At 39.6% G+C, this 25,740-nt stretch overlaps 1 protein-coding gene across 3 annotated transcripts in view; it reads left to right on the forward strand.

The window, feature by feature from the left end:
* Nucleotides 1-25,740, forward strand: part of GLIS3 (GLIS family zinc finger 3) — a 167,463-nt gene that overhangs the window by 25,679 nt on the left and 116,044 nt on the right. For all 3 annotated transcript variants that reach the window (XM_054186083.1, XM_054186080.1, XM_054186081.1), the window contains exons 2-3: nucleotides 13,761-13,968; nucleotides 19,819-20,944. In XM_054186083.1, the coding sequence (XP_054042058.1) occupies nucleotides 13,838-13,968; nucleotides 19,819-20,944 (1,257 nt within the window). In that variant the 5' untranslated portion in view covers nucleotides 13,761-13,837. The remainder of the gene's footprint in view (nucleotides 1-13,760; nucleotides 13,969-19,818; nucleotides 20,945-25,740) is intronic.

Consider the following 25,740-nt stretch of genomic DNA (forward strand, 5'->3'; position numbering starts at 1 on the left):
AACTGAGGTGGTTTAGTCAATATAATTTCTGGAAGGGGTGTGCATGAGGAAACAGGATCACTTCTGTGGTGCCTGCAACACTTAGCTCAGTTAGCAATTTTGGCTGAGTCTTCAGGGTTCCTCTTTGCTTGGGTTTCTTGGGCAGAAATATACTTTTGAAAAAACACTGGCTGATTAAAAAAGCAACAACTTTTGTATAATGATGATTTAAAAGCTGAAATTGGCTTTCAAAGAATTATTCAAAGTGAATAGGAAAGTATTCATATTCAAAGTTCTTGCTGTTGTCTGAAACAAATAAGACATCCCTGGTTATGGAACTAGGGACTTTCTTTCCTGAAAATGCAAGCCTTGTGAAATCCTACAACTACATTATTTGAATGAAAAACTGAATGTTTAATACCTATCTGATGTTTGATTTTCCTTTTTCTCACATATTTTAAAATAAAATCACAATGGGAAGGTATTCCTCTCTTCAAAATTGACTCATAATGATTTTAGAAGTAAATTTGAAGTCTGCAGTGATGCCTGAAGTTGAAATGCTTCCCTTCCCTACCCCACTGAGCTGGTTCCCCACACATTTACCTCTTCCAGAGCAGTCTCCTGACATTTCTTTGGGTTTCTTCTGTATCTAGTATACTGGGTCTGGCTGGCTGGAGTTGACTTTCCTCATAGCAGCCCATATGGTGCTGTGCTTTGCATTTGTGGCTAGACAGTGTTGATAACGCACCCTAAATAACACACCAGTGATACCATACCAGTGTTTTGGCTCTTGGAGAGCAGTGTTTGCAGTGTCAAGGCTTTCTCTCCACAACCCCACCACCCAACAAAAGACAGGCCAGTAGGCTGTGGGTGAGCAAGAGGTTGTGAGGGGACACAGCCCAGAGAGCTGACCCAAACTGACCACCAAAGAGATACTCCATACTGTATAACATTGTGCTCAGCAATAAAAGCTGAGGGAAAGGAGGAGGCTGCAGGGACGTTTGTGGTAATGGCATTTGTCTTTCTGAGCAACTGCTTCATGTACTGAGACCCTGCTGCCCAGGAAGTGGCTGGACACCTGCCTGATGATGGGAAGTAGTGAATACGTTCCTTATTTTGCTTTGCCTCTGCACACAGCTTTTGCTTTTCCTGTTGAACTGCCCTTATCTTGACCCAGGACCTTTTCCATCTTACTTTCTTCCCCTGTGCTACTGAAAGTCGGGGGGAGTGAGAGACTGGCTGGGAGGGCATCTGTTAGCCAGCCAAGGTCAACCTGCCACATCTAGGCATTGAAAACTCTCCCAAATCCAGGCTGCAAATCCACACTCTTCTTTATTCAGCCTGTCTGTGCAGACTTGATTCTTGAATATTGCATGAGGAAGAGGAGCTAGTCATATACAAGGTAAAATAGTATAAACATTATTCTGGTTATTGTGTTTTCTTCAGTGATAAGCAGTTTAACTCTTCTCAGTTGGCCTGGTTTAGCCTTCTGGAGTCTTTTTTGTTTTCCACCTTTATCATGCAGTGCACATCAGAAGGACTTCAAAAGCAAGCATGTTGAGCAAACTGCAGAATAGAGCCTGTATTTCAGTAATAGTGAAACACAACTACAGCTGACTATAAAAGGTGCTGATTTATATCCTATTCACATTAACTTCAGGGAATTGCAATGACTGAACTGCAGACAATCGAACCTCGAAGTTTAATGAAAATCACACCAGAATACTAAAAAAAACACACAATAAATTGTATGAAGAAGAATACGTGAACACCTGCATACGACAGAAGTTTGAAAAATTACCTAAGCAGCTCATAAGGCCAGGTTCTGTTTGTAAAAATGACTTAAGTACTTGAGAATTTAACCTCACTGAAAGTCAATAGGATGAAGTCCTCAAAAATCATAGTCAGTGTTGAACACTTTACTCTTACCTATATAGCACATTCCTTCTGACAAACTAATGTAAAGATGGGTATTGCTTGATTTTTTTAGAGGTATGGAGGAGAGATACACAGTTAGGATGACCAGCTTCTGAAAAAGATTTCAGTCTCCATCAGGACGTTTGTGTGGGTTTCCACCCTTTAACAAAGGTGCTCAGCTCAGCAGAGCACGCATACATTTGCCTTTTTTGTGCCTTTGTCCATGAATACATCTTTCCGCCCTTCAGATGGCCCTTGCAGACACACACACGCACCATTGCGTTGGTATGCCAGTGTGGTTTCCTGTGTCTTCGCATCAGACCTTACTCAGTAGCCAACTTTGGATGCCAAACCCTGCCAACACTGCAGCCTCCTCTTCACAAAGTAATAGCTGTGGTTAAGATGTCATTCTCCATAAATCAGTTTTGGCAAGGATGACGGCTAAGGGCAGGGGTTGGAGTTGTCTTTATGGGGCCTAAGCCATTCAAGTGGCCTTAATCCTCCCTCTTACTACCCTGGCTTTGTGGAAGGTAGATGGACTCACTTTAACAAGACGGAATGAGCGCTTTTTTGGTCTTTTCTTTTTGGTCACAACAACAAAGGACCTGGGAAATTCCAATTAATTAGCATGCCTTGGGCTAATGAAAGAATAAAATTGAAAGAAAAATGTCTAAAGCTTTGAGAGGAGTGAAAGCATGTAGTGACAATGCATATTTTAAATATTTGTGGCTGTTTGTATAATTTTCCCAGGGTTTGCCTCTCATTGACTTGAAGAGGTTAAGAGTGGAAAGACAAGTGGATGGTTTTGTTTGGACCATGATGTAATAACATTTCAGCTTTTGAGGAATCTAAATAGGCTATAACATGAAGGATGCTGATAGTGGCTTCCTCTAAAAGTCCATTTAAATAATAAGAACCGCTGTCATTTTATAACTGCAATGCACCTTACTGACCATATATTTCATAGAACAAGATTGCATATGAAGATCGTAGTAGAAATTTCCAGAGAAGCTGTGGTAGTCATGCAGGTGGACTTCTAAGGAGCAATTTCTCAGTCTGGAAAATATTATTCTAAACTGCTCTGAGGTTATCTTATATCCTGAATAGAGAAAATGCATACTCCGCATAAGTAAGCAAACCTTTATAGTAGAAAAAAATGTACTCTTAACCACAGAAGTTACTTTTTATGAGTTGCACTTGGCTTTTGGCCTCTGTATTAGTTTCATTGATCTTTGTGCTTCGTTAAGGACATGACTTTCTGACTTTCTGAACTTAAGGACTTTTGACAAAACAGCCACAACTACTGAATCCAAGGTGTGTTTGAGCTGATTGTTGTGAAGGTGGAACAACCAGAGATCAGTGCGGGAACTTTGTTAATGATGAAAATAACATGTGTCAAAAACATTTTGTTTTTTTCAACAAAGTACTTTTGTTTCAGGCAAAAAATCTTTCCATTGTGTGTGGAATGAGATTTGCATAATGCTTTGAGATACTGCTACTGTAGCAATTCAGACTTTCATAGTGTCTGACAGACATGCTTGAAATGTATATATCAGTTAACAAGATTATCACTTGAAAAGACAATTGTATTTTTACTGAAAAGTTTTTTGAGGTGATAAAATATATTGATATTTAATGAAGCATGAAACTTTTAAATGAACCATGAAAGCAGTAGTTAAACTAATTAACTGAATATAAAGCCTCTTAGAATACATACGTTATGTGGGCTGTATGCTTGTTATTTCTGCCTGGTTAAACTGACAACTAGGATAACGTTCTCATATTATCTTTTAGGAGAAAAAACATTAAACAGTACCTTGCTTTTAATTCAAGGAAAAAGAGAAAATTGTTTGTTTGTACTGCTCAGAAACTCAGGAACAATGCAGTTTAAAAAATTACCTTTTAGTATGCTTGAACAATGGACTTTATCGGGGAAACAAAAACATACTGAATGTGATTGCGAGTTACTTACATTCCTGCTTGCATACTGTAAGAGCCAGTTTCTGCAGTTCTTTCCATGTTAACATTTGACACCTGTTCTTAATTAGTATTCAACAGGTTGGCATTTATTCTGCTTTTATCCCACTTGTGCATTTTCGTCTCTTAAAGGAGGAAAGATGCCTTTCTGAGAAGCAGTGGTCAAATGCCTGGGGTTTTCGGTAAAGATTTAGGAAGAGAGCCTCACATGGGATTACAGTTTAACATTGAACAAAGCTTTTATTGCATGCTTTTTTGCTGAACGTATGTCTCCTGCTGGATCATGACATGCAGTGCAGCCTGGCACTGATGTGTTACAGTGCAAAGACTGAAACCTGGCCCATGCTGGAAGTAGAAAGCAACCGACTTGCTCTTCTCTCCTCTGCTTAGGACTCCTGCACAGCTGGTGGCAGGTTTTACTAGGGGGAAGTTGTCATTTGAGTTAAGGCAGCCTAAAGCTGCAGGGAGTTTATTCCCTTACTCTTGGAGCTCTGCTGAATGGAGCTAGCATCCCCGTGTGTAGGTGGGTAAAGGAGACAGAAGATCCTAGAATCATAGAATGGTTAGAGTTAGAAGGGACCTTAACAATCATCTAATTCCAACCCTCCTGTCATGGTCAAGGACACTTTCCACTAGACCAGGCTGCTCTATGCCCCATCGGGTTTGGCCTTGAACACTTCCAGGGATGGGGCATCCACAACTTCCCTGGGCAACCTGTTCCAGTGTCTCACCACCCTCAGAGTAAAGAATTCCTTTCTAATATCTTTCAGTTTAAAACCATTACCCCTCGTCCTATTGCTACACTCCCTGATAAAGAGTCCCTCTCCATCTTTCCTGTAGGCCCCCGTTAGGTACTGGAAGGCTGCTTTAAGGTCTCCCTTAAGTCTTCTCTTCACCATTCTCAACAACTCTCTCAGCTTATTTTCATGGGAGAGGTGCTCCAGCCCTCTGATAATTTTTATAGTCCTACTCTGGACCAACTTTAACAGGTCCATGGCCTTCCTATGTTGGGGGCCCCAGAACTGGACACAGAACTTCAGGTGGTGTCTCACCAGAGGAGAGTAGAGGGGGCAGAATCACGTCCCTTGACCTGCTGGCCATGCTTCTTTTGATGCAGCCCAGGATGTGGTTGGCTCTCTGGGCTGCAAGCGCACATTGCTGGCTGATGTTGACATTGAAGTCCCTCTCCTCAGGGCTGTCTCAATCCATTCTCCACCCAACATGTAATTGTGCTTGGGATTGTCCTGATGCAGGTGCGGGACCTTGCACCTGTCCTTGTTGAACTTCATGAGGTTTGCACAGGCCCACCTCTCTGGATGGCATCTCCTCCCTCCAGTGTGTTGACCACACCACACAGCTTGGTGTCATCAGCAAACTTGCTGAGGGTGCACTCAATCCCATGGTCCATGTTGCCAACAAAGATGTTAAACAGCACCAGTACCAGTACCAGGCCCTGAGGAACGCCATTCCTCACTGATCACCACTTGGACATCGAGCTGTTGACTGCAACTCTTTGAGTGCAGACATCCAGCCACTTCCTTATCCACCAAGTGGTCCATCAGTCAAACCCATGTCCCTCCAATTTAGAGACAAGGATGTCATGTAGGACAGTGTCAAATGCCTTGCACAAGATCTTCCCTTTGCCTGAGGTCTGGAGGAAGGAAGGGGTCTGCTTCTTTCTTCCCAACATTACTCACTGCCCATACAACCAGGCTGACAGGAGAAGCGAGTATAAGGTGTGCAAAACAGAGGCTGCCTCTGTGTTAGATAGTAGTCCCATGAACACAGTAAGAAACCAGAAATTACCATGTAAACAGGGGGGTACATTGCTATGCTGCCTTGCTTCAGTATGTGGAACGATAAAGTCTTTTCAGTAATGGATCTGCACGTGCCCATGGTTAGAGATAGCAAAGCTCCTACGTGGTATTTTCTAAAACACTAAGGATATTGAGATAAGATAAATTATCTGATCTGAGCATCTTTTAATTCAAATTGAGGAAAAAAACCTTCAGGTATTACTGGAAAAAAATGCTAAGTATGTATTCCTAATGTGAAGAAAAGAATAAATGTGCAGTGAAGGTTCAACAGTGCTAGAAGTTGTTGTGGGAAATTAAGTGTTACACAATCCAGAGAATTATTTTTTCTAATGTGTTTTCTTATTGCCCTGCCATGGCTGGCTGTTCTGCATTGCAGTCAGGTGATATCAGCAAAGACATATTCCAACAACACTGCTGGAATCGATCCGCTTATTTTGCAGTTGAGTGCAGCACTGTTTAATTGGCAAAGTGTTTCCCTATAGATTTCATTTGAGTCTTACCATTCATAATGTATGAGGAAGTTTTAACAATATTATTTTTTGGTTTGCCCTTCAAGTCATGCCAGTTGCAAGTCAGTTGAAATAACACTCTCTGCGCTCACACATACACAGATATATGCTCTGTGTTCATTTAGGACAGATTCAGACAGTAATTTCCCAGTGGCACTGGAAGTGGAAGGTATTATTTCTAATTCCAATACAATTCTCGTTTGTTCTTTCAAATATCTGTATATTTCCATTTTGATTATGACAATAGTTTTCTCGCTGTCTGTATTGTAATGGTATTTTAAGGGGCTGGCCAATACTGAAATTTAAAACATGCAGCTTGGTTTTTTTTTTCACGTGTTATCATTTGCCATTCAATTAATTTACAGTAATATATTACATTACTTGTGGCATTTCTCTTGATTCATACCAGTTATTTGAGAAGAATATGAGGTTTGCACAGTGTATTAATTTTTCAAAAAAACAAACTAAATGGTTAGGCTAAGTTTTGTAGACAGAAACTTAAGAGAAGCTTGTGTGAGTAACTAATACTATAGAGAAGTGGTAGCATAAACCAAAGATGTAAAGCTGTATGTTTTCTGCAATAGAAGAGCACATACTCTATATTATCCTAACAAGGACAAAAGCAGAAGTCATCTAATGTCACAGATAACAAATAAGGAGTTACCCATTGCAGCTAAAACATTTATATTTTAGTTCAGTTAAACATTTACTGGTCCGTGCAGTAGTTAACTGATAACTTCGTAGCTTTTATGCAAAATAAGATAATAAAGTAGCTTTCAAAATAGCTTTTTAATAAGTGGGAGGCCTTCCTGATATAAATAAAACATTCAAAATTAACGTGAGATATTTTAAATGTCTCTAGGTCTAATAGAAAATCTTTGTTTTACAGTATGCATTTTCTCCTGGAAGTTTCCTGAACTCGACTGTTTCATAATATATTCCTAGTTTAGTCATTACAAGACCACTGTTTTCATTTGTTTAAATTTAGTGGTTAAAGTGTTCCATAGAAGTAGGTGATCTCATTGCTGTCTGCTTTAAACCAGCTAAGTTAATCACCTGTGAGGTATTGTTTTCACCGGTCAGTTCTGGCTAATTTTTTACCTTAGTTCCACTTGAAGGGAGACATTGTTTTTCATTGTGCTTTGTCAGTCTCTTTTGTCTCACAGTAGAGTTGCTGAAAGTACATGCTTGATTACTTCATACAATGAATGGGAAATAGCATTGGAAATTAGTGCAAGCTGATTTACCAAGAGGACTCTGATAGTGAGGTAACAGCCTTTCCAAGATTTGAAGCATGGAGAGCTTTTAAAGTGCATTCATAATATTTTCTCATAATACAATGTGGTCATATAATTCTGTTTAGTGTATTTCCTCCAGATTATTTTCCTTGATTGTAAAGATTAAGTCTCTGCAAACAGTTAAGAACATGTGAATTGCCAATACAAGTCAGATTAATGGTCTGTCTAACTCGCTGTTCAGAGTGGACACAGCCAGAGGCTTTGGAGGAAATTTCTTACTAGCAAGGCATTGCTATTTGTAAGTGTTAAGAAAACCATGAACTAAGATCATAACCATGAGGTTAAAACCAGTGAGGTTTTAGGATCATAGGATCATAGAATCATAGAATGGTTCCGATTGGAAGGCACCATAAAGATCATCTAGTTCCAACCCTCCCGCCGTGGGCAGGGACACCTCCCAGTAGACCAGGCTGCTCAAAGCCCCATCCAGCCTGACCTTGAACACTTCCAAGGTTGGGGCATCCGCAACTCCTCTCAGCAACCTGTTTGAGTGTCTCACTGCCCTCAGGGTAAAGAATTTCCTTCTAATATCTACTGCCTCAGCCTGCCTTCATAGGAGAGGTGCTCCAGCCCTCTGATCATCTTTGTGGATCTCAATTTCAGAATGTTCTGACTACAAAGCCTTGTTTGTTTTTTTTTTTTATTTTATTTTTTAAGAAAATAAAGGTCGAGAACCACTGTTTCACTTACATATAGTTCTGTGTGGTGTAGTGTAGTTGAGAAACTACTATATTTCATAAGACTGCAATAAAAATCATATTTTGTCAACTTTTTGAGACATAGTTTAGTAATTTTCTTGTACCCTGAAAAATTCCAGATTGCATGCCATATGAAAATTGCTCATACTTAATGTGATTTTGACTGATTTTTTGTGTTCACCTACAATCCTCAAGGTCTCCCAAAAAAGACTTGGACTCAGAGGATGATACCAGTGTGAAGAAGCCCCAATTCCCAAACAGACAAAGATTTTGGCGGATCCTATGCTAATAGACGGAAGTGTCAATCTCCCCCCTATTCTGACTCTCCCCCCTACTCTTTGAAGCTCCAGTTTAACATACTTAAAGAAGGTTTCAAGGGCTCTGATACCCACTGAAACATACTTAAAGAGGGTTTCAAGGGGTCTGATACCCACTGGCCTTTTCCTGGTGTCTCTGTCTACATAGTTGGGTGTGCCGTAGTGCCTATTAGCTGGCTTCAGAAACAATAGAAAAGTGCCCATTGTGTTTAAGGACAAAGGGACGAGTGCTAGCTCTAGCAGTCATTAATAATATGACTAAAATTGGTGGAGGGGAAGCCTGAAAGGTTTGGTAGCCCCAAGGCAAGACGGATTGGAATATTTCCCATCTGGAAACAAGTCTTCCAAGCAAACCTTTGAGTTTGTTCAGTCAGCACCTACTTTGAAGCCCCTCCATCTAGGGTGGCAACAACCTTACAGATAAGGTGATGCAGAGCAAAGATGTATGTGGTAGCTGGGGACTGCATCATCCAGAAGATTCATCACGTTGTGGAAAAATACCAAATTCAGTTTGAAAAGGTCTTGTGTCTGATCTATGTGACTTGTATCTAATCTATGTGATTTGCGTCTAATCTACATGAAGAATACATTAACGCAGTCTTAACTTAATGATTTGGTCTCTGTCCTCTTCCTGTGTTACAATATGCTTTTATGGGTGTGCGCTTTTGTCCCTGTTTTGGTGAATACAGAATCCATGCAAACAAGACTGGAAGCCAGTTACAAGGGAAACATTAAAACCGATGGTTTCCAAAGCTCTTAATTACTGTATTTGAACAGACAGAAAATCCCCTAGGGAAATTACCTTTTGCTCCGTTGTTGCAATTCTTTTATTTCTAGCTGTTATTCTAACAGTAACAACAGGACAGATTTTCAGGTAATTTTAATAGCTTTCTGTCATACCGCAGTTATTGCAGAATTTATTGATCGAAGAGATGACTGAATTTGATCTGGTGCTATGTATTTGGTATGTTGTGTGTTTCAGAATGACAAAAAATTAAAATTGGTTTTGTTGTTTTATGTTTTTGTCGTATTATCATTTATACACAGGAAGCATAGTTAAAATTTCAGGGATCTGGTAAAGCAGTTTCATTTTATAACCTGAGTTACTTGGTAGAATTAAAAAGTTACTACTCTTGACTTGGAGAAGTAGACGAAAAAATTGGTTGGTTTTCAGTCTGATAAAAGAAAATGTGTTTAATGGAAATAATTTCATATTGGACTCTGCCTCCAAACATTATGGGAGTGATATAAAGTAAGAGAAACTCATCTGAAATTCAGTGGACCTAAATTAAAGTAGTTGTATTTTTCTGTATTCTTTGAGTGTCCTTCAGAAGATTGCAGTGAAATATTTTTGCATGTCAAGGAGGAGTGAAGCTTAGCTATTAACCAACTATAAACAGGGAAAATGGGCAAGCTAACGAATGAGGAAGTGAATGAATTAAAATATTTCCATAAAATATTTTTACTGTTTATACTTGTTAACTATTACTGGTAGTTATTGATAAAAAGCAGTTTTGATTTATGTGCAATATGTTTATTTGGAAGAAATGACATGCCAATCAACCGTAGCTCTTCGGGTGAGCCATCTCAGGACTGATGCCCCTTCCTCAACTATTGTTGCCTTTATTGTAGTATCTCCTGATACCTTATCTCCTTTATCTCCTGTCATCTTTATCTCCTGATAAACTTCTTCTCTTAGTATATAAGAAAAGAAGTTGCTTCTCTTGCTCATTTAAAATACTAGGTCCACATATTTTTCTTACAGTCTACAGACTCATTCAAAACCCGCTGATGTCCTCCAAACAGGTTCCCAGTTATCTCAGCTGATGTGAATTCAAGACATTAAGGAATTCCTTGTTATCCTTTCACTGTCCTGAAATTTTCAGGGTTTGGGTCAATGATACAGCAAACCCCGACTGAGGACTCCTCTTGCACTGTGCATATACGATGCCAAATGCTGATGCGAAATGTAGTCATTCTGCCAGTTCACATTTATTCAGCCCATTTGAACACATTTTGTGTCAGCGTGCCTTTTAGAAGCAGGCTCATGCCAGGTCAGATGTCCATGTTGCACCCATTTAACTTTATGCTAGATCAGATGTGGTCTGTGCTCCTGCAGCTGGCTCGACGTCGGCACAAGCTTCCCATCTTGTGCTCTGACTTAGCTCAACAGATTGTATGCTCACACCTGATTCAGATCAAGTTAATACTTGATAAAACGTTGTGACTTTGCTTTTCATAGCAGTCATCTGTCTTTTACTTTGCAGTCTCTTTGAATGGAGGGAGCTGATGATAGATTCTTTCTTGATAATCTGTCTCACACCTCTTAAGTGGAAGAATTGCCATTTATCCCCGTAACAGCAAATGTTTATCAATGATAAAAAGAACAAAACCTTTTCCGTCCACTTCTGCATCAGAGAAATGCCCAGGCAAATGTTTATCAGGACTGGAGTCTTGCATTACTTTTGTCTGGCATCCCAATAATATAGTCTCCTCGAAGTACTCCTTTTCTTATTTTTTCCTTTCAGTGACCAGTAACCAGACTGTCTTTGGCCTTCCTCCTTACACAACAAATTCTCTTAACAGTTATCAGCATCACTGAGGTGCTGTTTATGCACAGATAATAAAAGCAGACCCTGTAATTGCAAGGGAAACCAGGATGTATTGAGGAGGCAACGTTCTGTATTTAACAGTACTGGTTTGACACTACTGCCTTGTCTGGTTCAGCTTTTGCAGTATTTTTTTTCTGGCATGTAACTTCCAAGCAGCTCAAGTCTAATCATGTATAAATAGCAGTTTCAGTGTATGGTTGCAGATTGTTATTTGAACCGACTAGGTGACACATGGCCCGTCCCTAAATGAAAGTTTTTATTTCCTGGATGTGATAAAGCAGATATTATTGTTACCATTGAAACCTGTTGAAAGTGGCTTAGGAGTGAAGGGCATTATGGTATCATCCAGGGAAGACTCAGTATATATCTGGTACATTTTTGTGGTGGAACTGCTCTTCACAATGCTAAATATTAGGTTTATATCTTATTAAGTAGTCAATATATATAGGCTCTACAGGAATTGCAACTGTGTTTCAGTGTCAAAATCAGTTGGATCTCTCATGTTACTATAGCACACTTCGCTGTCTTTTATGTGCTTTGGTGCAGAAAGCCTTTGGTTCTATATACTAAAGACACTTTTTAAAAAAATAACTGACTGAGCATATGTAATATGCACACGCATATAGGCATATTATGTAGTATTATATATTTTGTATGATGTGAATGTGTTGGGCCAGTTTTTAACTTCACCCCACCCAGCCTTTTGGTAAGAGGAGTAGCATTCATATTAATACCAGGGGCAACCTATGCTTTTTGCCTAATTTTTGCATGCTGATTCCATTTTAGCACTCTGTAACATTATAAAAGCCACTAATTCAGCTTTAGTCTAGAGTTCAAACTACTAACTGCTTCGGAGGAAAGAAAATAAAATGCCTTCTTGATTTAATTGGGCATCTTTAGTGAGAGCAGACAGTAATCCTACAAAGCTTAAAAGCTTTATTTCTGGAACTGTGGAGTTGAGTGTGGTACAAGGAATTCTCCTTACATGTTTGTCCTCGGAAATTTGCAGTCCTTCCAGCTAACTTTCAGGATAGGTTATTAGATGGGGTTTTTTTCTTTCCTTACCCTTGAGTTTTCAGCCAGATCTATATTCTTCAGTTATGTTTCAAAGTAGTAGCAATGAGTAAGCTGTTTTTCTTGAAGGGCTGCCGTATTTCATCCCAAGGAGTACAATTTGCTGGTGGTTCATGCAATCAACTTGTAACATCTGTACATGAATTTACAAAGCACTTAGGATCCCAGTGGACTGAGAATCATGCATGTGGTCCTCACGTATGTGAGATACTACTAATTAGTCAGAGAAGAGAAGAAGAATAATTTGAAAAAGAGGCACAGACCTCTGAAACAGGAATAAACATATCTATTTGTTCTCTTTCAAAAAAAAAAAGTTATAATTTGAAATCTCTAGGGTGAATTGTGAATTTTTAAGATAATCCTATTTGATCTGGATGAAATAGAAGGATTTGGATTTTTTGGACTGTGAGGGACATAAATGCCTTAATGTACTTCTGCGTGAAGTTCACAACCCATTTGAACACCCCTGAGAAAGACTAGTATGTGAGTTGTACAACCAAGTCAAAAGTAGATTTAATGTAAAAATGGTTTAAATTGAAGTACTTTTCACTATTTGTACTGATGTTGCTATCCTGCTTTAGGGAGTAGTTTGAAGACAGGGAAGCAGCTAGAAATGTGAATAGTACAATTATTGATTTCCAGCTGTGATGAGGATTTGCTAGATATCCAACAACTTCCATATTACGCCCTGCATTTTAACCTTTTCATCTTGATATGTTTTAATGCAGGGAATCTTGTAAACCACCATCTGTGGCCTTTAATCAGAACACAAAGTACACAGAGCATTTAGCAGATCCAGCCCACTTGCCAGCTACCTCTATAATCATCTCGTGCTACTGTGTAATAGCCATCAGTTTTGAATCATGGCAGCAGTGATTAAGAGCAGATTGTGGCCTTTTAAAGAAAGTCCAGAATGCTTCTCTGCTTGATCCAGCTCAAATTCCTCTCCCCACTCCTCTGAGGAATGCTGGGTTCCAGCTGTAACTCTCTCCTGCCGAGGAAACTATGCAGCCTGCGAGTGCGCTTCGCCACGCCAGACCTACTGCCGGGGCTGCAATTTGCATGCATGCCTGCAGTCCCCTTGCTTTTTGGATGGCTCGTGGAAGGAATGATGGAATGGCTTGTAACAGCTTGCAGCTGTGGGGTTTGGTGGGATTCAAGGCACGACAGTGTTCCTGCAGCCTCCTTGGGTTCTCTCTTCCCTCCTTCTTCAGAGAAGGGCGCGCTTATGACTTGGCCAATCAGTCATAAGTCTGGTCTTTTACTCAGACTCTTCCAGTGGTGCTTTTTTTCTGATGTTTATCTATGATGCCTGGTCTCTAGTTTATGTAGTTCAGCACATTTTAAACATGCATAATGTATTAATTCTCCTTTAGAATATTGCTTTTTGTGTTTGGAGAAGTTTGCAAAACCCTTGTATTGGTCCCGTGTTTTGTCCTCATCTGAAGATACTCAGTACCAATCACTTTTCCTGCTTTGCAAAGTAATGTGAGTTCCGTGGCCTCATCACGGGTTCATAGAGAAATGGGAGATGAATACTAACCTGCCTTGTTTATTTTCAGGAGGTCTTGGTTATGGACCCGAGTACAAGTCCATTGGAGAAGGCAGCTGCAACAATGTAAGAGTCACCGCAAGTCCCATGACAGTTCAGCAGCTGGGACCTGTTTCACCTCTTGCTAATCAGGTTTCAACAGCATGCAACCAGATCAGCCCTAGCTTACAGAGGTCTATGGATGCTTCCAGCCTGAGGGCTTCTCCATCAGATACAAGGTCCTGAGTTACTTTTTTATATTCGGTACTTTAGAAAGAAGGTATTTTAATTCTCTTGTAATTTAAATGCAACCTTTCTGATCATTAAAGTGGCCTAAATAATGCTCTGTTATGCCATGGGAAATTTAATTCAACGCAATTTAACTCACGTCAGCTATAATCATACTGTTTGGATCATTCAAATCATGGGTGAAATTTGGACACACATTTGCTATGTTTCATAGGGCTTTTTTGTTAGATAAAGATTTTTATAGTCACTTAACTATTTTTTTTGTACTAAGGAGAGGAAATGTTATGGAGGATGAAAGCACAAATAGCCCACGTTACATCTGCAGGGGCAGAGACCTTTTTAAGCTTACCATAGTGCTAAGAGTGTTACATTGGTGCCTGTCGAGTAATACTAAAGTCAGACAAAATAAACTTAAATGCCCTGCTAATGTCCCTCTCTCCTCATTAAAAACCTTTGCTTTCAAATTGTTTAATTGTTTACATAATTAAGTTAATCAGATCAATCATTCCCAGTCTGCACTGAGCCAGCAGTCAGCTTTATCTATTAGACTTGGGTCCCTGAAAACTTGTCAGTTTTCCTAGCTCTGATGGGTAGTTTAATAAAAGCTATGGCCTCTCCCTGTAGATGTTACCTTTTTAGATCACTAAACCACAGACCAATATTTGTTAATTATTTTTTAAATGCTTAAATAGCTTTTGAGATTGCCATTATGAATATTGTCAACAAACAGGAATGAAAGGAAAGCCGGGTGGCAGAGCACTGGAACAGGCTGCCCAGAGAGGTTGTGGAGTCTCCTTCTCTGGAGATATTGGGAACCTTCCTGGATGCATTCCTGTGCAACCTGCTCTGGCAGGAAGGTTGGACCCCCTGATGATCTCCGAAGGTCCCTTCCAACCCCTACCATTCCATGATTCTGTGAAAACAGTTATTTGACAACCTCCATGCAAATAACATTGAGCTAATATCCCTGGATATTAGTTAAACATACAGTGAGAAAACATTCTGGTGTGTTATTTCGGAAGCTATGTTCCCAGTTTTGTTGGTGGGACTCGTGCAACAGTCGCCTACTGAGTTGAAATGTAACTGTTCTTATTTACAAAAGGCCACATGAGTCTTTATTCTCAAAACAGTTTACATTTTACTATGTCACTTTATTACAAACCAAGGAACATTCTCGAAATAATTAAAATTGGTGTTATTTAACTGGGAGAAAACCTTGCTTTACTCTACTATAAGATTGTGACATTTCTGTCATTTCAGTTGTGAAGACTGAGTCCCCTGGGAGAATTTACAAAATTAATTATGCTTCCTATGCAACCTGTCAGGGAAAACCATTCAGTGCTAAGATGATGACAAATCCAGAGATGTGCCTTTGAGACAGAACAAAACTGATGATATAAAAATATCATTAAGTAATTATTACTTACTTAGTAAGTTTTAGGTTTGGCTGTACGGTTCCAAACACTGTTATTTTCATCTGAATGTGTGGTTGGGTGTACTATGTCAGTACTGAGTTATACATTTTTGTTTTTATTTTAAAGAAACATTTACTAAGGGCAAACTGGAGTTGAAACTCGGGCAGAGTCAAGGCTCTAGTGTCCCTAGAGTCTCTTTTAATGATTTATCAATGAATATGTTATAAAATCAGTTTGTCACACGAAGAATGTCCACTTCAGCAATTGACTCAATTTGACTACTTTATAGGGCAAAACAATTAAAAGGTAAAGTCAGATTTCTCAGATTGCTGAAACACAGATTGCTGAAACACTTTTTTTTTTTTTTTTTAAATTACTTCATCAATAAACTGTAGTTGCCTAAACTGGTTGCCTAAACTGACTCCATACTCCTTCATAGGCTGAGTGCCTTCCCTGGATTGTAGCTCTCAGGCATCACGACTGTGCTCTGGCAGCTCAATCCAGACCAAATTATTTGCTCAATAAAACCAAACCAAAATTACTTGTCTTGATTTTTACTGATGGAAGAAAGAAAAAAGTTGGCAAAATTGGAGTTTTCCTACAGAAAACGTTAGATTTTGACATATAGACCATGAAGGATAAAATCTTCCCCATCTTTTTTCAGCGTTTCCCAAAAGCTTTTTCAGAGTATTCAGTTACACTATTTGGAACCAGATATAATATTGACGTTTACTTTGGTGCAAGTCAGACAAGAAAACTGCAAGGGGTTCTTGGCTAGTAAAAGACTATGCAAAAAGATAAAACATAATTTTCACTCTTCCATGTTTATGTTTAAGATTCTGGCTTATGCTTGACACTGGCCTCTGTACACAGAGGGCTAATAGAATGTAATTGCAAGAATCTCTTGTAAAAGTTCATAAAAGATCTGGTCCAAACTCAAGCCAGTTTAGATTGCAATATGCAGACGTGCCAATTAATACCATCTGAGAACCTGGCACATTGGTATAGCTGGCCCTTCATTTTCATATGAGGTATATTTATTTTCCCCCAGAAAACTACTTAGTCACAGTGTGGGCTGGGTTTTAAAGAAATTTTCTTTGTTTTGGGAGCTGGAATCTTTGTTACTTTTGAATTTAGAGGCCTAAGCGAGAACCAAAGTTCTTTGGATTGTCTGGCTCTTTCTTAATGTGTACTTGAAATTCTGGGCCAACTTTCTATTTTTATCCAGTTATGAGACTTTTAAAGTGCAGTTTTTCTTCAGCTTCACTGATGGGTATGTCCCTTTGTGTTAGGCATTAGCAGCTTTTTGAATGACGCTGATCCTACTGTGCGTCTGATTAAAATTATTGACATTACAAGAATAGACTTGTTATATTGATGCATGATTTTTTTTCCCTGCTTATAAAAGAGAAAATAAAAATTTAAATAATCAAACCGGCAAAAAACCAAACCCTTATTTATATTTTCCAGATATAAATATATATAGCCTGGCATGGAAAAATCAAACCTTACTTACTTTTCTTGCTCTGTTGAAAAGCGTGGATCTGTATTTGGGGTCACAGAATACTAACGTGATTTAACTGCCCTATAATGAATGGCTTTAACAAAGCCCATTGATAACAGACCCAGCAGCCTGAATCCTTTTTTTTTTTTTTCACAAATAATTATCCCTTTAGATCTAAATCTTGCACAAGATTGACCTGGTAGAGCACTCCCATTTTTTCTCATTTCTCTCAATGCAAATTGTAGTCAGCATGCTAATTGTGCTTCTCGTCAGTGCTCTGTTTTGAAAGTGCCATTTAAACCCTGATGGAGTAATGTAACATCTGTATCGGTACCCTGTACTGGCGTTCACCCTGAACAGGATGTTTCTTATTCTGATACAGCACAGCAACCATCCCTCACAAAGCACGTATCTCGAGTGAAGCAGCGCTTACCCATCTATCCCATGGGTCACCACAGCAAGGCTGGGTGATACTTAACGTGACATTTCGGCTCTTTGTGAGCCACCTCCGCGCGCAGACACAGCCCCTGCAGACAGCTTCCTCTCTCCCTCAGCCTGTGCCAGCCTTCCCCTCCAGACAAAAAGGGGCTGAGGGGGCAGCCACGGTGCCCTGAAGCACCAATTCCGCTCCTCCAGCTCTTCGGCAGCAACTGGGCTGTTCTTCCAGCACGATCCAGCCCTTCAACCAAAGTCACTGCAAACCGACTTTTCTTTCTCTGTGTTGGTTGACACTCAAGTGCTGCAAAATGCTGGAATATTAAGTAGTAGGAAAAAACCCATCACTCGCTGAGTGCTTGTGTGGTGGGCTGAATGAGATAACAAAGACACTGTGGTTTGTCAGCTTTAATCTCTGTGGCTGCAACCGAACGTGGAAAGCTATATACATTTCTCTTGCCTGAATGGCTATACCTAGTATTTTAATAAATTATTTCAACCACGTTGATCTAATTGAAAGATAATCCACGGATCTCAGAGGTGAAAAGTCGATTTACGAAGCAAAATCATGGAAATTCGGTAAATATTGCCACACACTGGGAATATCTCCAAAGCCATTGTTCAGGACCTGTTCTGGCTCTCTTGGGTTGACTGATGTTGGTTTAAGTGTGATTCAGATCCCCAGTTTTAGCCTACCACCAGTTCTTAAATTCAGTAGTTTCATGTATCTCCGCCGAAGCTGCAGTCACTGCAGTAGGGCCGTGGTGCAGATGTACAGTGCAACTATGAGCCTTGACATATCTGTCCCATGGATCCTTGTTTCCTGAAGCAGCGTCTATAAGAAAATCTTGCAGAACTCAGAGGCAACTGCAATATTGATTATCCTGAGCAGACATCAAAACTTGCTTCCCTATTAAAAAAAAAGAAGCAAGTAAAATTGATAGAAGCGCCTCCTCCAGGGTTCTTTCTGTAACTGTGTCTGTATCAAGAAAGAGATTTGTTTTGGTTAATTTTCTTTATGGTGCATACTTTATCTTTTAGAAATCTGAAGTGTGTAGCAATATAAAACCATGCAATAAAATAATTATAAATAACACATTATAGGAACTTACCTTTGTAAATACGAAAACATTATTCCTTGCCTACATGACAGTTCCTTTGGATTATTGCATGTAAATCATATACTGTTTACTTAGAGCCTTAGGAAGTATTTTTCAACACCTGGTATTTAAGGTACCTATTATCACTTATTGGCTGTCTTTTTTAAATTAATTTGACCTCCTGAAGTCTTTATATGCTAGGAGGAACATGTGTCTTGTTTTTTTATGTGGTAAGCTGAGATGCAGTGATTGACATGACCACCTTAAAAAATGCATTTTAGATTTAGAAGAGAAATCAAATTCCTTATGTTGAATTCTGTGCTTCTTCAAAAATGTATTGTGGAAACAATAAACCCAGGAATTAACCCCCAAAACATAAGATGCACAGGCTTCCGTGTCTGTGAGATCTCCAGGTTTACCTAGGTACATACCTGATTCTCCCTACTGTTAGAGCCCCTTAAAAATAGAAATGAATATACTGATAGCACCACTGGCTAGCAGGATATCCAAGTCTGCCAAGATGTGAACTGGAAACATAAAGACATAAATCCACTTGACCTCTACCCAGCATTTGCAGCCATGAATCAGGGGCCCTGATGTCCTTGTATTTCCTTTTTATACCTTTCTGTAGAAAACAATATTGTTAAGAGGTTATGAGTTCTTTTTTTAAGCTACCTGTAGGACATTTGCAGTATAAACAAGTTTCATAGTATTTCTGTGAAAAAACAGTGATAACAGCAAGTTTACTCTTTTGTGAAAAATTTTGATTGCTGACTTGGAGGCAGATACATCATCAAATCAAAACTAAATAAACCCCTTCAACCAGTTCTTCTACATTATTCATTTATTTTGTTTGGTTTGTAAAGTTAGATATTATCTGTATTTATAAACTTGAGCTATTTCTGTAGAGAATACTATTTGTATGCATTACAATTAGCAAAGTCATTCAGGTTAAATATTTATTCTTTATTAATCAGTTTTCTTCCCATTCTTTGCCAACAAAAATAATAGTCAACTCAAATCAATATGAGTTTCATACACGGCAGGAGCATAATGCTTTGTCTTCAGAAGCCCAAACCTATTTACACCACAGCTGATGAAGAAATTTGCATTGATTTCTGCATTGATGTGTTGAGAACCGTTACAGCAACTTTTCTTCAAAATCTTGAGATTTTGAAGTTGGTTTCCTAAGTGACCTCGTTACATATGTATTACCTGTGTATGCCTGCTGGTACATTAACCCAGAGTGCTAAAGTTGAGTACCTAAGATTAGGAAGAACTTTTCTCACATGTAGCCTTTCTTTTAATTTTATATGCATCTGAAGATAGAAGAACCACTGCTGAATTGTCTAACTGCCTGCTTATGTTATTGTGCCTTTATTCCAGGTCGCTCTTGTCATGTGAGTCTTTGGCCTCTACGACGTTAAGCTTGTCGGAAAGTCAGTCCACTTTGAGTGTAAAGCAAGAGTGGTTGCATGGGTTCAGGACACTTCCTTCTGTTCCTCCTGACCAAGGTTTACAAAACAGCAGTGAGCTGGGGGACTTACTAAACTTTTCGCCTGGAACATCTGTGTCCAGTAACTGTGTCTCTAACTCATTACCGTCCTACTTATATGGCATGGAAAATAAGCATTCCCCTTACTCTAGTCCTCGCCATTCCTCATCCCGGTCTCAATCAGCCCGCTCCAAAAAGAGAGCACTCTCTCTGTCTCCTCTGTCTGACGGCATTGGCATTGACTTCAATACAATCATCCGTACATCCCCAACCTCTCTGGTGGCCTACATCAACAGCTCCAGGACATCACCAGCAAACGTCTCCCCACAGCCTGAAGTCTATGGACATTTTTTGGGAGTGAGAGGAAGCTGTATACCCCAAAATTGCTCTATTCCAGCTGCTCAGAAAGGCCTTCTCATGGCTAATGGCAACGTCACCTTCCCAGGGTACACTGAGAATGGGGCTGGTGAGTACCAGCGGATGCAACAGCTGGAGCAAGCCAGCTTGCAGATGGCCACCACAAGTAACATGGTGATCCAGCAGGGTGTGCCGCCCATGGACAACCAGGTGGTGGGTGTCCTGAAAAACAAACGGCTGGATGACTTCTCAGGCCATGCGGTCGACATGCCTCCTCCACCCCTGTTGCCACTGCCTCCTCCACAAGGGCCACCACCACCATACCACGCTCACCAGCACCAGCATCCACACAGCCTCCCCAGTCGCATTCAGCTGCTGCCTGTGCCTCCTTCTGCCCCAGGCTCCCTGCTTGACGAAGATGGTGAGATAGATGATTTCAATGGCAAGCATGGCTGTCGCTGGGTCGACTGCGGTGCGCTGTATGACCAGCAAGAGGAACTTGTGCGGCACATAGAGAAGATCCATATAGACCAGAGGAAGGGAGAGGACTTCACTTGCTTCTGGGCAGGGTGCCCACGAAGGTACAAGCCATTTAATGCCCGTTATAAACTGCTGATTCACATGAGAGTCCACTCAGGAGAGAAGCCAAACAAATGCACAGTAAGTCTGAATTCTGTCTCTCTTAGGAATAAAAGGCTATTACTTACGGAAATATAGAGAAGTTGTAATTCTGCCTTTGTTTTTTCTAGTTAATGGTGTGCTTTTTTAGCTAGTCTGTGTGAATGAATGATTGCTTCATCTTTCCACCTAGACAGAAAGGAAAGGTATTCTTTAATTTCATATGTACCAACAGATAGGATTAGACAAAATTTTATTTTCTAAATTTATAAACTTTTACTGTAGACTGCAAAAGTGACATGGTAGACCTTCATAAATCAAAACTTAAGTACCGTAAGTTCTTAAGTACCTGTGTGAATGATACATGTAGGAAAAGTGCTGTAGAATAAATGGCACAATTTATCCTAAAATTTTCTTGCGTCGTGTTACTCCTTTTTGACTTGAGGAATTTTCAGGATCTTGCATAATGTTACCATGAGAAACTGAGAAGAGTTGGGTATTTTTGAAAGCAGTTATTTGTTTCATTACTAACAAAAACCAGACCCACAGCCCTGTTTCCATGAATACAGTAGGAATAAAACACATAACAATTTCTCTGTTCACAGATTCTAGCAGTGAGCATTCAACCCCCAAAGTCATGTTTTTCTTGCTGTTTTTCTTAGGGTCACTGCAAGTCAGTCTCACGTGTGTAATCACATGGGGTAACAATCTAGCCAGTAAACCGTAGAATCAGTTTATGTTTAGTCTTCAGTGAACCATCTGTAATCTCTGTAATTCAGATTGTCGATTGGTTTTACATATAGTCTGTATTTTGGATGACAATTAGCTTACCCTTACTAAGCGCTTATTTAATGTCAGCAGAAAGCAGCCTTAGCAGTGTTGTTTCCAGTCCCTAGCATAACTGAAAAAACCCAATGAATATATAATTTCTAGGAATCAATGCTGATTATTATTCACTTGAAAATAAAACATATTTGTTTATATGTTGTGAAATATAAATGGGTGCTAGGAGTCTATTTCACTGTGTGACTAGTTGAATAATTTTCTTACCATGATGTAGATGTTTGCTTGTACAGTAGATAAAGGAAATTTTTTTCTTTCGCCTTTCATAGAATCATAGAGTGGTCTAGGTTGGAAGGGACCTTAAAGATCATCCAGCTCTAACCCCCCTGCCATGGACAGGGACACCTCCCACTAGACCAGGCTGCTCAAAGCCTCATCCAACCTGGCCTTGAACACTTCCAGGGATGGGGCATCCACAACTTCTCTGGGCACCCTGTTCCACCCTCATAGTGAAAAATTTCTTCGTGATATCTAATCTAAATCTACCCTTTTCCAGACTGAAGCCATTACCCCTTCTCCTATCACTACAGGCCCTTGTAAAAAGTCCCTCTCCAGCTTTCTTGTAGGCCCCCTTCAGATACTGGAAGGCTGCTATAAGGTCTCCCCAGAGCCATCTTTTCTCCAGGCTGAACAACCCCAACTCTCTCAGCTTGTCCTCACAGGAGAGGTGCTCCAGCCCTCTGATCATCTTTGTGGCCTTCCTCTGGACCCACTCAACAGGTCTATGTCCTTCTTGTGCCGAGGACTCCAGAGCTGGACACAGGACTCCACAGCTGGACACAGTACTCCAGGTGGGGTCTCTCCAGAGCTGAGTAATCATCTCTGCTCTGGAGAATCACCTCCCTCCACCAGGATGAATCTCCTTCAGGGAGAGCAGATATCTTCCCAGATTTCTCTCTTGAATTTAAGGCACTCGGTAGAGATTGTGTCACAACACTAGGAAGACTCTTTATCCTTCCCTTTTGTCACACCTGAGCATGAACTCAGACTCTCTGCTGTCTGAATATTTTTTTTTATATTCCCTAATATTCTCTTTTCTGCTCTCCAGATATATTGGATCAGAATGTACCATTAATTTCAGTTCCTCCTCGGGGATTTCTCAGCAGCTTTGTGGGGAAAGAGAGAAGGAGAAAAAAGAATTATTAGAAGTCAAGAAAGTGATTTTTCAAGGGAATAGCATATGGGAAAAATAAAGAGAGACAGACATCAGCAGATGAGTGAGGACAGAAAACAGTATGAAGGAAAAGGGCAGGAATGGTGAAAAAGCCCTGAAAAAAAAGAGTAATGCAAGCACCCAGGGTGTTTCCAGTAGGAGTATTATGATTCTGGGGAAAACATTGTGTTAGTAGCACTCTGTACTCCCCACCCTGCCTGTTCAGAAAGGATGCTTACAGTCACCTTCTTATGGTTATGAGTCCTCCTTGAGGCGTCCTTAGCTTTGAAGGAATCATCGTTCACTGGTGATAAATACGTTAAAGTGGATAAGGTACTTCATATGATAATGTTTTTGAGATTACTAAACCTAAACTAAAGCACGTGCCACACTGTGTCACAAAAAAAAATGAGAGGTGTCTATATTAGCTTCTGAAAGAGTGACTGCTTTCATAAACATTAAAAAGGGTGATTAATTTTTCTGAACTTCAGCAAGTATTCCTGGGTAGTGCCAAGAAGTTTGCATATCAGAAGCGGCAGCCACGTGCTTATCTTGCTTACACGTTTAGAAACGTAACAAAATGTAGAAATATTCAGGGTGACATGATAACCCTCATAATGTGGGTGTAAATCCCCTTTCTTGGGACAAGCATGCAGAAATGGCATGCTTTAGCAGGGTTTGAGTGAAACAGCTTGCTGCTTCCTTCCTTTACTATTTCACAAATAGTGTGAATTTGGAAAAATATATTTGACTTTCTGATGCCAAGGGGCCGTGGTCTGGAAATCTCTCAATATATTTGGGAAACTGTACTTCAGCTGAACTTAATTCTTTTCTCACCAAGCAGTGAAATTTACAATCATATCAATACAATTTAAGCTTTTAAACTGAGATTTTAAGTGAGGTCTTAGGGAGAACACTTTGGGCAAGATGATAATGAAGTATGATTTCTGTAATTAACAAAAAATTACACAAAAGAAATCTGAAACTCTTCACCAAACCTGTATGAATTTATGCATTTAAGTGATAAACAAAAAGAATCCATTCATAATCTTTATTTGTCCACCTAGGGCCTTCTGTAATCTATTTTCTGGTTCTACATGTAGGATGCCTCTTTCCCTAAAATCATTATAAAGTAAAAGTCTACGTCCACTGCAGTTTGCAGAGTAATAGGAGGCAGTCTAGTAGACCAAGCAGGGAAGGAAAAATGCCAAATACACATCTGTTATGTGAACCAGCCAGATTTACTACAGAGACTATAGCAGAAGTAATAGGTCTTTGGGAGGAACCATCTTAACGTAACATATCAAGACACCCTATAATCAAAGGCAGCCAGTTACACTAGTCACCTTAGTGACATCACACACTAGTCATTGTGTGAGCATTGTCTATGTTGATGGTTCCTAACATTTTGCAAGAGACAGTCTTCTCATTAAGCACATAATGCAGTGGGCGCTAGTTAGCGTATTTATTGTGCAGTACTTGTTTCTGTGCAGCTGAGTGTTGAAAGTGTAATATTATATACTGTGTTGTATAGCCCAATTGATTGCTGTGATACTTCAGCAAGTTCTCCAAGGTTTTAGTAATACAATTACTAAAGGATTACTTCTAAGTTGTATTATTGTAACTGATAACGCATTAGAGATAATATGGAACCAGATGCACAACTACTTATAAGCTGAACTTCATGAAATCATATTATTCTTCTGTGTTACTGCTCTGTGATGATGAAATCATATAATTGAGAAGAGACTTGAAGAACAACTAGGATTGCAGTACTTGATGTGCTTATAGTTAAAATCAGAGCCAAGTGGAATATTCCTTTGACCTCAGCATTTGTTTTGCCACATCTGAACTACTTTCTATTTATCTATGTAACAAAAATATCAAGTGATAAACTATAGCTACAAGCGATACTCTAGTCATTAGTTCCTTCTCGTTCTGGATGAGCAGTCTTCTCTGATTCTGGAAGATTAAAATGTTGTAGGGTGAGTATTAATCAGATAGGAGCACATAAAAACATGTGACGATCATGATAATCAGATCCAAACTTAAAGTCAAGCATTCTTAAGGTCAAAAACTCAGAACATACTTGTCCCTCTGTACAAAGGTGACTAGGGTGGAGTGGAAAACAATTGCAGACTGGTCCTGATTGATTTGTTTCATATTGTTGTTTTTCTTTAATTTTAAAAAGCTTGAATCGCATGAAGTCCTGCATTTGATTTCATATGGGAAGACAAAGTAGGTGACTGTGCTTGGCCTTGCTTTATTACATGGAAATTTTTGAAGTTGAAGGGTACCTGCATGTAAGAGGCTCACCTGAAGCTGACTTGTTTGGAATAGGAATTCATTAAATAGCTGTTAAAATGTATTGGGCTCCCTTACTGTTCATTAAAACATCTTTCAGGTTCTGTTTCAACTTACAGCATCTGGAATGCATTCTTCTTTTCAGTGACCTGGTTTAAAGACTAAAAAAAAATTATTTAGGACATGATAATATATATTTAGTGTCTATTCCTAAACTTCATTTTACAAAGTAGGTATTGCATGTTCAAATGTGATGTATTTATTTATTAATCTATGTATTAGCTTGTACTCCATAGGAATAAGTTAAAGAAGAAAAAGTTGAATGAAAAATTGATGTTGAAATGCAAGCAGTTAGTTATGCCAGTGGCCAAGATAAAATCTGTAACGTTCGCCAGCAGCTACCACACAATGGTATCTGAGGTTCCCTCAGACTTCCTCTGGATTAGAAAAAGAGAATTCCTGGTAGCTGTGGAAACTTCACAGTAGCAACTGGCAAATACTGACCTTTTGCTCTCTTTGGCTGTACCTGTGAGCTTAT

This window comes from Rissa tridactyla, chromosome Z (genome assembly GCF_028500815.1).
Source record: "Rissa tridactyla isolate bRisTri1 chromosome Z, bRisTri1.patW.cur.20221130, whole genome shotgun sequence".
In the NCBI taxonomy this organism is placed as follows: domain Eukaryota; kingdom Metazoa; phylum Chordata; class Aves; order Charadriiformes; family Laridae; genus Rissa; species Rissa tridactyla.